General features: G+C 39.6%; 1 protein-coding gene across 6 annotated transcripts in view; it reads left to right on the top strand.

Annotated features, from left to right (window-relative positions):
* phactr4.L (phosphatase and actin regulator 4 L homeolog) overlaps positions 1 to 10,897 on the top strand; it is a 36,942-nt gene extending 26,045 nt beyond the window's left edge. For all 6 annotated transcript variants that reach the window (XM_018245231.2, XM_041581054.1, NM_001094722.1 and 3 more), the window contains 5 exon segments: positions 1,284 to 1,487; positions 2,663 to 2,724; positions 5,661 to 5,798; positions 9,710 to 9,786; positions 9,879 to 10,897. In XM_018245231.2, coding sequence (XP_018100720.1) covers positions 1,284 to 1,487; positions 2,663 to 2,724; positions 5,661 to 5,798; positions 9,710 to 9,786; positions 9,879 to 9,894 — 497 coding nt within the window. In that variant the 3' untranslated portion in view covers positions 9,895 to 10,897.
* The last annotated feature ends 2,600 nt before the right edge of the window (positions 10,898 to 13,497 follow it).

The following is a 13,497-nucleotide window of genomic DNA, read 5'->3' as shown; positions in this document are numbered from 1 at the left end:
AGAAAATTAGTTTATTGACTAGATTAACTAAAAAGTTCTCCTCTTTTGCATGTTGGTGTGTTCTTGCATTGTATCAAAGTCTGTCGTTTTCCAGAAAGATCAAAATTATAGGAAGGCTGTCTCCCATAAACTCGAATTTTAATTTAATATTTCAGATTTTTAAAATTGATTTCCTTTTTCTCTGTAATAAAGAAACCGTACCTTGAACTTGATCCAAACTTGGATACAATTAAATATAATTAATTATTAGAGACCGAGCAATCCTATTGGGCTTAATGTTTAAATTAATTTTAAGCAGACTTACGGGGTTATTTATCAAAGGTCGAGTTTGTGAATTTTTTTTTCTCCCTGGAATGAATTCACAACTCGAATGTTTGCTTATTTATGAAAAAACCTGAATGAAAAAAACAAACCTCTTATTTAATGCAAAAATGCGAGTTTATCAAGTTTTCGAGTGAAAACCACAGTAACAAACCCAAAAATCATGAAGGCAAAAAACATCTTCAAGGGACCTCTGCCATTTACTTCTACATGACCTTGACAGGTTTTAGCTCAAAACAAGGGTGACAACCTTTGAACTTTTATTAACTTTAATATAATTTTCGGCTTCTTCCTTGTATTATACCTCCACCACAGGTACAGGTTCAGCTGGAAGCAGTAGTAGTAGCAGTAGTAGTAGTAGCAAGGAATAGCCTATGAGGCAGATAAACTGCTCAAAGTGAATTTTATTGTTTGCAGAACATGTTGACAAAGAGCAGGGAGGCTCGAAACATTTTGTGCAAACAAAATTCACTTTGAGCAGTTTATCTGCCTCATAGGCTATTCCTTGCTGCTACTATTGCTTCCAGGTTTTAGCTGGAGTATTTTCAGATTCTGGCTTTTAGCAGCTTCAGGGAATAATAAATCTCTAAAATATTTATCCTGAAAATTTTTTAGGGTTTAGTTCTCCTCTAAAGCCTTTACAATACATGTTACATAGTGCTGGCAACATACATTGTTTAGGAGATGCACAATAGGGACCACTGGGCATTGTATATGTTAGCCAGTCACCTGTATGATAAAAAAACAGGACTTTCTGCTATCAAACTTTCTAGGTATACAAAACGGTACATCAATATGTTTCAAGATTCTACTAGCCGCAGATGAGAGAACACATTTTTGTGCAGAATAATATATTTTAAATGCAAGGGCAAGAGCTTGCAAATGACAGGTTGCCTACAAATAAGTTTGTTTCCACTTGCTCTATCCTTTTTTGATTCGAGGATGTGTCCTCTTCTTCCTAGGTTCCTTAGCCAATAAGGTGAAGAGGAAAGACACACTGGCCATGAAGCTAAGTGGACGGATGGCTCCCCAGGATTCTAACACTGAGCTTCCTCATCGAAGCAAGGACGAGTGGAACCAGATCCGGCAGCAGATTGGCACCCAGCTGAATCGACGGTTGAGTCAGAGACCTACTGCTGAGGAACTGGAGCAGAGGAACATCCTACGTAAGAAAACATCTTGGCACAGGCCTGGCCATTTCAATTCAAATATGGCTGCTTTGTTGTTGTTTTTTTTCATTTATAAGGGATGAATTCTTAAATCAGATTTCTACAGGTCATGCATAGGTCATGAGCAAGCATAGTTGGTTGTTATATCTATAGTTATGCCGTTACGATTCCATTTTGGCTACTTTCCAGCTAGCCGCACCCAAGTAATTTATATAATTTTTAAATAGATTTTTTGTTTTGTTTTAGAATGGATGTATTTTATATTACCATCCATTTTTAGGATTTGAGCTGTCTGTACAGGCATGATGAATTGTCCTCATATAAACCACTAATACTGTTTAAAAGTCTGGGGAGAAAATAAAGGCTAAGTTTTATAGCATATTCCAGTGACCATGCAGCATTTTGTCTAGTTGAGTGGAATCCAGCTGGCATTCACGTTGAATTCAGTGAGGTAATATACATTTCAGCTTTTTCAATCTCAAATCCAACTGTCACCGCTAGTGACTGGTGGGTTCCATTCAAGTAAATGACAGGCTACTTGGCTATAGTCGGACACCTCTTCTGACTCAGAGTATGTCCATTATCCAGTAAGCCGTGGACCTATGCTTTTGTTTGCTTTCTTATCTTTATCCACTTCTCTTGTATAAGCAAATAAAGAGAACACAAGACGTTCTTCCACTGGCATTATTTCTCATTCACTTGCATTCACCTATTACTCTGCACTTCACAAAATCTACCCTTTGTGTGAAGTGTCCGGCAGGATTGAAGTAAAGTGAATGGCTGGAGGCAAAGGCAGTATCAGGTAGACACTGGTGTTTTTTCACCATCTGCCCTTATCTTTAAACATCAGGTTTGCAATATTAGAGAACAAAGGGAATTCAGAACACTGACTTTTTCTGATGTCACTCGCTCAGTTTCCATTGTAACCTTGCCTAACCCTCCGCTGTCTAGCTAGCTGTCCAGATGCATTTATATAGGGCTACTGTAAAATTCATTTAAATAAGTGAGAATATATAGTTCTATAGTATAGCCAGGTATACAGCAAAATCATATGGTTACCCTTCAACATCAGGGTGCTGCAGACTCATAGACCATGATTCTTGCCAGATATATAGGTGGTTTTAATTCTGTTTACATCACCATGAAAATCAAAGCATATGTTGTTTTTACAGAAAAAAATGAAGCGGACCGTCTGGCAGAGAAAAAGGAGATTAAGAGACGTCTAACACGCAAGGTATATTAATTATAAATCTGTATGTTTTTAATTGCAATTTTGCTGCTGTATCTAAGGGAAATACACACTGAAAATAGTATGATTTGAACTGTCGCTATTCTAAACTAGGTTGCAGGTAGCCCTTGTGGATTTTTTATGCATTGCCTACTACTGATTATGTCAGATTTCAGCAATAGCACTTTCAGATTTGTTTTCTGGACCTCCAGGGAATGCTGAATGCATGTTTCCTAAAAGCTTTTCCGTGGCTTTGGGTACACGTTGTCCTTATTATTGAAATAAATAGAAGTTACTGGGCCCCGCACAAAATCATTTTTCTCCCATTGTTAATAATAGTTTTCTCCTAAATATATATTTGGAAACTGCTTATTTGCCCTAGGGCCACCTATACATCCTGTGCCTATAGTTACACCCCTGATATTGGAATTTAGGCAAGTGCTAAGCAACAACCAGGCAGGTAATGACTGCACCAAAGTTAAGTTGTGAGCATACGCAGGATGCGTATACACTGATGCTATACTAATTCCCATTTCTCTCCCTTCACCTTCGCGTCCAATCATGTCAAACCTTTCACTGTTTTAGTCATTGGATAGGTTATAGGTGATAGGGCATGGCAAGGTATCTTAGTTGCAAGTGTGATTTGGTTGAGGTTATGATTGCTAAATTCTTATAAGAATATCAGCCTTAAAGTATATACAGACTGCTGTTGTGTGACAGCTGGCCAGTAACAGGAAGTACAAACTAATCCATATTCTTCAGATAGAGATTCTCTAACTGTTTTGTGACTTAGGTCCTGTTTTAAAATAAACTCCAACCTTGTATATGTGTGTTTGCGACATTAAGGGATAGTTACATAACTGTCCTTGTTTTGTGATAGTAGCCTTTAATGTATTTATTTTAACTAAGATAGATCTTTCTTTCTTGTCACCTGATCTTAATGCATACTAAGGTGTTAACAAGATCCTACATTATGGATCAGCACGTGTGAGCCTGATGGTGCATTGTATACTGAGTAAACTGAGCTTGAATTACACATCAGGTGGATTTTAAAAATCTTGTGTTCAAACAGGCTGTTTGCAAACCTTTTGCCCACTGTCAGTCTGTTCCAAGTAGAACTGCTGTCTTCGTTCATTAGTGCCAGACTGTCACAAATAGCATAAGCAAGAGAGCACCAAGCAAGTATAGATAAAAGTATAGCCTTTGGGATTCTTTCATTCTTTTTTGTTCTATTGAACTAAGGCAATGTTACGTTGCTGTGATAGTCTTGTTTGTAGACTCGACAGAGGGACACAGAGAAAAGTTATACTGCTTTGGTAAAGGACATTCTCCTGTACTCGTTTGAAACCCCCACATGAATAAATTCTTTAGATCGCAATTTTTACAAACCTTTTTGTGTGCTAACACACCTCGTAAGAAAACCCATCAGCAAGATTTGTGTCATTAATGAATTAATGATGTTATATCAGCCGAAATTCTTGAACTAACTTTAGGAGGAGAATCTGCCCCATGTGGCACTAGCCTAGCACTAAAGGTTGCAATCATCTACTGTAAGGGCAGGGGCACACGGGCAGATTCGGGGAGATTTAGTCGCCTGGCGACTAATCGTCTCTTTTTCAGGCGACAATCTCCTCGAACTGCCTTCCTTCCGCCTGTTAAATGAAAAATTGCCTGCAGCAATACACTCGAGGTGCTTCGGTTTCCAAAGTCGCCCGAAGTTTCCTTGTGAGGCAACTTTGGGCGACTTTGAAAATTGAAGCGCTGTGAGTGCCATTGCGCTGGCGTTTTCTCATTATAGCAGGGGCAAGGCAGTTCGTGGAGATTGTCGCCCCAAAGAACAGGCGATTAGTCGCCAGGCACCTAAATCTCCCCGAATCTGCCCCTGCCCTTAAGCATACTGTACTTAGAGGACTTCAGTGCAATATAGATGGACAATATAGATGGCCTAGACATATTCAGTTTCCCAGCTGCCCCCAGTCATGTGACTTGTGCTCTGATAAACTTCAGTCACTCTTTACTGCTGTACTGCAAGTTGGAGTGATATCACCCTCCACCAGCAGCCTAACAACAGAACAATGGGAAGGTAACCAGATAGCAGCTCACTAACACAAGATAACAACTGCCTTGTAGATCTAAGAACAACACTCAATCGTAAAATCCAGGTCCCACTGCGACACATTCCGTTACATTGAGTAGGAGAAAAAAAACAGCCTGCCAGAAAGCAGTTCCATCCTAAAGTGCTGGCTCTTTCTGAAAGCACATGACCAGGCAACATGACCTGAGATGGCGCCTACACACCAATATTACAACTAAAAAATACACTTGCTGGTTCAGGAATTCAATTTTATATGGTATTGAATTATTTGCAGTGTAAACAGTGTAATTTAGAAATAAAAACTACACCATAACAATCATGACAGAATTCCTTTAAAGTACAATGCTTCACCAAGTCTGTTGCGTTGAGGTTGTGCATTATTGGGTCCATGCACGGAGGTAGAGATTAGATGTTTGTTGTTTCTTCTTTTGTAAAAGTAGGTTTGTTAGTGTTTCCATCAAACCCACGTATTTGGTCTGGAGTACAGTATTTGGATTGTTAAGGTCATGTGAAGTGCTGCTTTATGTAAGCAATCTCTGCTGCCAATGAGTAATGCTGGGTAATGCGCCACTGCTGTCTTATGGGAACATTAGCATGCTGGTGTTTGAAAACATGGGTGCACTTTCATTTTTCGTAAGAATGTTCTTAATAATGCATGAATAGCCACCCCTTTTTTTTTTATTTTTTATTAAGTTTATATATATTAAGTTTGTTGTATTATGGAATATGTTGAGATTGCATTTGTTGCTCGGTTAAACAGCGTAGAATACAGCCTAAAGGTCAGACTGTATAGATAACCCCTATTCCAGTCCATCAATTTTTATATTTTTGTGTTCTTGTTTTTCAGCTCAGTCAAAGACCAACAGTTGCAGAGCTGTTGGAAAGAAAGATACTTCGGTTTAACGAGTATGTGGAGGTGACTGATGCTCACGATTATGATAGAAGAGCAGACAAACCATGGACCAGGCTAACCCCTGCTGATAAGGTGACTTATCTTATTTCTCCATATAAAGGAAAAAAATACTTTTGTTTGTAAAAAGCTCTCTCATACCCTCTCTGTAGTTTTAATAAAAGTTCTGTATCTCATTTTCTAGATCACCCCTAACTTACTTTACAAGTGTGAGGGTATATCAATCTTAAAGGGGTACTTAAAGGGGAACTTCGGCTTCCAAACCAAAATTTGATAGAGGCCCACATAACACAGAAACCCATCATATTTACCCATTTCTTCAAAAGTATGAATACATTTCTATGCTGAAATCCTGCTGTTTAACAGTTCATCTCTTTCTGCATCATTTGAAATCCTGGCAGGGAAGGAAGGACTAAAACACTGATGTTACAAATTGTAACAGCTTACAGACAGCATGCAGGAACTACATAACCCACAATGCATTGCATTGTGATGTTCCATTCCTTATTGAAATCACATGTGTAGGGAATTGTGGGGTTTGGAGGATGCAGGCTAAGGACAGATGGCTCCTGATACAAATTAACGGTAGTCAGAGAGATCAGCAGGTGGCTAGGCTTAGGGAATTGTTCCCAAACCATTAAAAAATCATGAAAAGTCTGCATATTTTTTAATTGATGTATATTGCAATTATGTTTACTTTTCAAAAAACTTATGTTTGTGTGGAGTTCCCCTTTAAGCCAACTGGCACACAAGATTTACTCATGAAGCCTGTGATTTTTCTTCCAAAATCCTCCAATTTATGTAGTGATAGTAGGTTGTCGTTCAAGTTAATTGCAGGCTGCATGGACAATTTGCTGTCTAAGCGAGGATTCATCTTTGCAGTATGTCGGATCTACTTTTAGTGACGCTATGCCTTACAAGGCAGCATCGGAAAAACTAAGCACCGCATATATTTTTTACCACCAGTGATTCACTTTATCACTAAAAAGAAAAGCATTTACTGTAGATTAGTCGCCTGCAAAAAAGGAATTTTATTGTGGACAACTAATCTCCTGCTGTGCCATGGCCCCCCTTACAGTGCCATCGAAAATGTAAATGTAAAGGGAACTACACCCCATCCAGGCTCCCTTCCTACCTGTTTTTAACAGGAATAGGAATTTTGGAATAGGTGCAGTATCCCTGCCCCCACTCCCAAACTCCGCTCCCTAAGTAGGCTCTTTTTGCATAGCCAAATGCAGAGCAGCACAGTAGAGTAGGGGTCTTGTTTTGCAGTACCATTCCCTGTCTGTACTGTTTTTTTACTACTGACCAGGAGCATGTGTGCTGGCCAGGAACACAAAGCAGCCTTTAGTATTCATGCTCCACCTCGCTGATCATGGTACTTGAAGTTGGGAACAGACATGATGTGGCCAAACATGTCTGCCTCCAATCCAGCTGTGTTGTTCTGCATTTGGCTGAATTAAACCAACAAAACCATTACATTTGGCAAGGTGCAGAGGGGACTTGTGGTCTCTGCACTAATCCAGTAAATTAAAAATCAAGAAATGGCTGATGTGTGTCTCCCTTTTACATTTATTGTAACTACGTGTTGCTTAAACCACTCATTCTATAGCAGGGGTGCCCAAAAGGTAACTTAGGATCTACCAGTAGACCTTTAGCTGGTGATCAGTAAATCTCAAGACTCTGTCCACAAACAGCTTGTCTAAATCACCCTCCTATTTCATGCTTTTCATTCAGATAGTTATTATGTTAAGGTAACACAAGAAATAGTTGTTTGTGAAATATAGAAATATACATTTTCTCATCAATCCATATTTAAATAATATTTTCCATGGAACAGAATGATAACAATACTTTAATGGATGTAGATCCTAATGGGACAACATCACTAGAGGTAGGCCTTGCATTAGTAAAGTATGGGCACTCCTGTTCTATAGAATTGTCTGTGACCAGTGCTCTGCCTTTGAGGTCTGCTTATCTCTAGCTAAAGGTCTGCTAATATATCACTGGCTTTCTTTTGGCCACCGTGGCTGTATGCCGATAGCATTTAAAGTTCAGCTCCATGATTACCAAGCTTAAAGCACCAAATGTAAATATACAGTTAGTTTCATAAATCTTTGGACAGAGACAACTTTTTTCTAATTTTGGTTCTGCACATTACCACAATGAATTTTAAATCAAACAACTCCGATGCAGTTGAACTGCAGACTTTAAGCTTTAATTCAGTGGGTTGAACAAAAAGATTGCATAAAAATGTGAAAGCCTTTTTTTTAACACAATCACTTCATTTCAGAGGCTCAAAGTAATTGGGCAGGTGTGGGCAATTTCTTGGTTATATCATTATCCATGAAGCAGATAAAAGCCCTGGAGTTGATTTGACGGGAGGTGCTTGTATGTGGAAGATTTTGCTGTGAACAGACAACATGCGGTCAAAGGAGCTCTCCATGCAGGTGAAACAAGCCATCTTTTAGCTGCAAAAACAGAACGCATCCGAGAAATTGCTACAATATTAGGAGTGGCAAAATCTACAGTTTGGTACATCCTGAGAGAGAAAAAGCACTGGTGAACTCAGCAACGCAAAATACCTGGACGTCCACAGAAGATGAAACCAAGATCAACCTCTACCAGAATGATGGCAAGAAAAAAGTATGGAGAAGGCGTGGAACAGCTCATGATCCAAAGCATACCACATCATCTCTATAAAACATTTGGGAGGCAGTGTGATGGCTTGGGCTTGCATGGCTGCCAGTGGCACTGGGACACTACTGTTTATCCATAATGTGACACAGGACAGAAGCAGCCAAATGAATTCTGAGTTGTTCAGAGACATACTGTCTGATCAAATCCAGCTAAATGCAGTCAAATTGATTGGGAGGCATTTCATAATACAGATGGATAATGGCCCAAAACATGCAGCCAAAGCAACCCAGGAGTTTATTAAAGCAAAGAAGTGGAATATTCTTGAATGGCCAAGTCATTCACCTGATCTGAACCCAATTGAGCATGCATTTCACTTGTTGAAGACTAAACTTCGGACAGAAAGTCCCACAAACAAACAGCAACTGAAAGCCGCTGCAGTAAAGGCCTGGCAGAGCATTAAGAAGGAGGGAACCCAGAATCTGGTGATGTCCATGAGTTCAAGACTTCAGGCTGTCATTGCCAGCAAAGGGTTTTCAACCAAGTATTAGAAATGAGCATTTTATTTTCAGTTTTTTAATTTGTCCAATTGCTTTTGAGCCCCTTAAATGAAGTGATGGTGTTAAAAAAGGCTTTAGTTCCTCTCATTTTTATGCGATCTTTTTGTTCAACTCACTGAATTAAAGCTGAAAGTCTGCAGTTCAACTCCATCTGAGTTGTTTCATTTTAAATTCATTGTGGTACAGAACCCAGAGACTAAACAATCACAATAGCAGGAAGTGAGGAGGGGCTTAGTCTTCTATACACGTACCATACATGTGGTGTGTCAGCATCAGATTTTCAAACCTGACTGACTGTCAGACCAAATGGATCATTGGGCCACCATACAGATGTACCCAGTTTTCTGTGGCTACCTTTAGGCAGGTCCTGGTGGCCATAGTATATTAATGTTAAGAGAGGTATAATATGTATCATTCAGCAACAAGGTTAAAATTTGGTTTTACAGTATATGGGTTAAGGGGTCGGCTGATCTTACCTAACATGTATGTGTGCCATTGGTTTGTGTGTGAGCACAGTGGTATATACAATATGTGTCAGAGTGACAGAACTGGGTTTTGGTTTGTGAAAATCCAATGGTATAAATATTGGGAAAAGTATATGTATTGATTTCTGGATTTGTTTTCTGGAAGACAAAGGGTTTGTTTAGCTTTCTGGTTCTGTATCTGATATTTTGCTCCTAAAATTATCCTTGGCTGCATCCAGTATGATGTGTCCTTTCCCCTCTGTGCTTAGTCAGTTGTATCTTGTTACCCAGCCTTTACTATAAGCCACACTATTTTGTATTCCAGGCTGCAATCCGCAAGGAGCTGAATGAGTTCAAGAGCACAGAGATGGCTGTTCATGACGAGAGCAAGCATTTCACACGGTGAGCCTTCATGCAATGTCTCCCACCGTGCCGATTGTTTGCCTCATTTTGTCTAAAAGCAAATCTAATCTCTGCATTATTTCCATTTCTAGGTTCCATCGACCTTAGTCTGCTGCATTGGGAGGGGAGCAAAGCAGTGTTAGAGCAAAAAGCACTTATGTACCCCTCAAGCTGTGCCAACACCAAGCCTGCCCTCCCACTGGCATACCTCATTTCTGCATTCTGAACCGTGCATGCCTGGGGGACTATCTGATTAGAACTACTGGAGACTGGACTGTAGCTAAGTTGTAAAACTGGAAGAAACATTCCCTTTTACTTGTGGGCATCAGTTAACCATTTTTTTTCCATGCAAAATGGATATTACATTCCTCCTCTTGTTGTCTATGGTTTCCCAAGGTGCCTTATTGCTGAAATACTGAGGGTTAGGGCTGGTCCTCCCTCCTTTCTTTTTAAATCTCAATAAATGTCACAGGGACCCAGAAGATGCCTCATTGATGTGACATGGTTTCCATTGCCTCTTTTTCTAGGGCTTCCCATTTTTCAGGATTGTCTCAGGGAATAAGGCTTGTAAACATGTATTTTAAATCATGCTGAATTGGTTAATTCTACAGTTGGCTGCTTACAGAATATGTACCCAAGCCCATGAAATTGTCCTGTAAATATCCAGCAACCCGACTGATTACAAAATTAACTGATAATGGTTTAATCTAGGAACAGGGCTTCCCCTATTGACACATGGCACTACAGATTTGTCTGTGTTGTACTGTATCTCCATATATATCAGAACAGGCCACCAATGGTGGGAGGCATTTCTGCAGTTGGTTCCTAATAAGCCTTTATATGTTTCTTGCATGTAATGGAGGCAATGAAGGTATAACACTAAGCCTTAATCATAACTTTAATGTACATTATTAACCTGTTCACTGAGATGGAATGAATGAGATATTATTTATCTAAATAAATACAGGTCTCCTCCTAACATCACCAAGTGACACACGCAACTGGAAAAATTCTGCCCAAATTTGTACATATACTTGGATTTGAAATGAGTCTGTATATGTTTGACTAGATCTGAATTTTAATCCATAAAATAAAAATATTATTTTAGTGATAATGTTGATAATATTGCTTTCTTGTAAATAATATATTGCTTATAGTGATAGAGTTCTTGCTATCTCACATCTGTTTAGACCCTCATGCAGATGTGTCTGGTCACCTGACCGATGAATTTGAAGGCATTGGCCATGTTAACAGGAAGTCTGATACACATAAGGAAACCTTTAATTTTTCATTTTTTTTTTTTTTATCAAAGCCTAATCAAAATATCCGCTATTACCACAGATTGTTTCCTATTGTAGTTGGTGATAATGCACAATTATGGCACATGGATATAATTTCACCTGAAACACTGTTGCAGGCTCTCGCCAAATTCTATTGGCTCTACAGAGAAACAAATGATGACAACTCCCATGTGTGACATCTATATTTATAAACACACCAGTGTTTGCATTTTTAATGCAAAGGTTTTGTGTTCCTTTAAGGAATTTCTCCTTGCATGCACAGAATTAGCCAGCGACTCTTGCTGCTTCCTCTTGGCAGCTTTTCAGTCCCTGAGCTTCATTTCATGTTGAATCAAAAGGGCAGAGGCATTGTTAGGGTGTGGCGTAAATGAAACTGCTCAAGGGAAAACAACTGAATGGCGCCATGATATTGTTGCTGTGGTTGAAATTTAGGCAGTGCACCCTGGAAGAACCAGTACCAAACAGAAGAGAATCAAATATAAAAGAAAATTGTAATTTTAGCAATTACAGAAATGTTGAACGTGATGAACTAATCCCTCTCAGAGCTAGAATCTACGCCAATACAAGGATATGCGGCTGTCGATGGACTTTATACCACAGCTCTGGTAACAGTGATTCTGCAACTGAGGCCTTGCCCCCCAAAGTAGTTCCAGACCAGTGGAGGTGGACCCCACCCAAAGGCTCAAATAGGGTCAAATCTAAGGGCCATTATGGGTGTTCATGGAACCATAAGAAAGTAACTTTTAAAAGACCAAGTTTTCAAATATTTTAGCCTTGCTGTTACAAGCAAAAAGGACACATAACACAAGGCTAATTAAATATATTCATAATAACTGTTACTGGTGGACTGGCAGTAGAGAAATAATGGAAATATGGAATCTAAGCTGTTCCCTGCACCGTGGCTTTCACTTCTCTGCAAGCTGCTGCCTGTCTGTATCTGCTCATGTTGCCAATTAAACATTGCTATTCAGCATATAAATACAATCCTACTAGCATTTCTATGTGAGATACAAATTCCAAAAGTGCTCACTAGGGCAACTGGAGGAAATGTCACTTTTGTGGATGTTTACACCAAACCCCCCCCCCTCCGCCAACTCTTTGATATCGGTGGACCAGCATGACAGCATTTACCATGGTACAGCTCATAACAATTAGACAGAAATCTACCACATTGACACTATGGGCCATTTGGGTAAAGACACAGCACACATTTACCTTTTGTGAGGAGGTCAAAAACACCCCAAAATACTTTTTTCTTGCCAGTACAATCACATTATTGCTTTCTTTAAGGAGAACTAAACCCTAAAAATGAATGGCTAAAACTACAATGTTTTATATACTGAACTTATTACACCAGCCTAAAGTTTCAGCTTCTCAATAGCAGCAATGATCCTGGACTTCAAACTTGTCACAGGTAGTCACCATCTTGGAAAGTGTCTGCGACACTCACATGCTCAGTGGGCTCTGAGCAGCTGTTGAGAAGCTAAGCTTAGGGGTTGTTGCAAATTATCAAGCAGAAAATTAGGTTGACCTGTACTAAAAGCTGATACCACAGGGCTGATTATTACATACTGATGTAGTACTAATCCATATTGATTACGTATCAGCCTTATACTGTGACACTTGTATTCTATGTGTACTGTATATTTTGAGTCGGTCCCTAAGCTCAGTAAGTGACAGCAGCACAGATTATGTGCAGTGAATCAGCGGAAATGAAGATGGGGAGCTACTGGGGCATCTTTAGAGGCACAGATCTTCCCTGCTAAATGGCTGTGGTTGCCGTGGGCTGGTACAGAAGCCCAAAACATAATGTACAACATTTCTAGCCATGTCCTTTAAGTATTTTCAAATAATAGGTTGGGTTCTACAGGAAAGAATATGGTGGTTCCAATCTTCTTTAATACAAAGGTATTGGTCGTTTTGTCACATGAACAAAGGGTATGTGGGCACAACACCCATGCGCCATTACCGCTAGGAAGACGGGCAGTGTGTAGCGATAAGGATATTGTAGGATACTGATGTTCCACTGTAAGATGGGGAGTTTTGGCTAGGGGGTTACTTCCTCATACCCTAAACCAGCTCTCAGCCTAAACTTGTGCAGCATGCCATCTGCTGGATTGTTACAGTTGGTACTCTACTTACTTCATGCAAAGCACAATACTGCAACCTACCCTGCACTTTTGAGATATTTCAAGATATCCTACTGAACTATGTAGAGAAAGGGTGTAATCAGCAGACTGTTGCAAAGACATGGGTGACCTCTCTCTATACCAATTTTTCTGGGAAAGTACAGGTATGGGATCTATTATCCAGCATCTGGGTTTTCCAGATAAAGGATTTGCATCACCATACCTTAATTGTTAAACAATAGGATTGTTTTGCCACCAATAGGGATTTATGCAGCAGTACA

This window comes from Xenopus laevis, chromosome 2L, assembly GCF_017654675.1.
Source record: "Xenopus laevis strain J_2021 chromosome 2L, Xenopus_laevis_v10.1, whole genome shotgun sequence".
NCBI classification, from domain to species: Eukaryota; Metazoa; Chordata; class Amphibia; order Anura; family Pipidae; genus Xenopus; species Xenopus laevis.
Note: the sequence above shows the minus strand (reverse complement) of the source record. Positions and strands in the feature narration are given on the sequence as shown.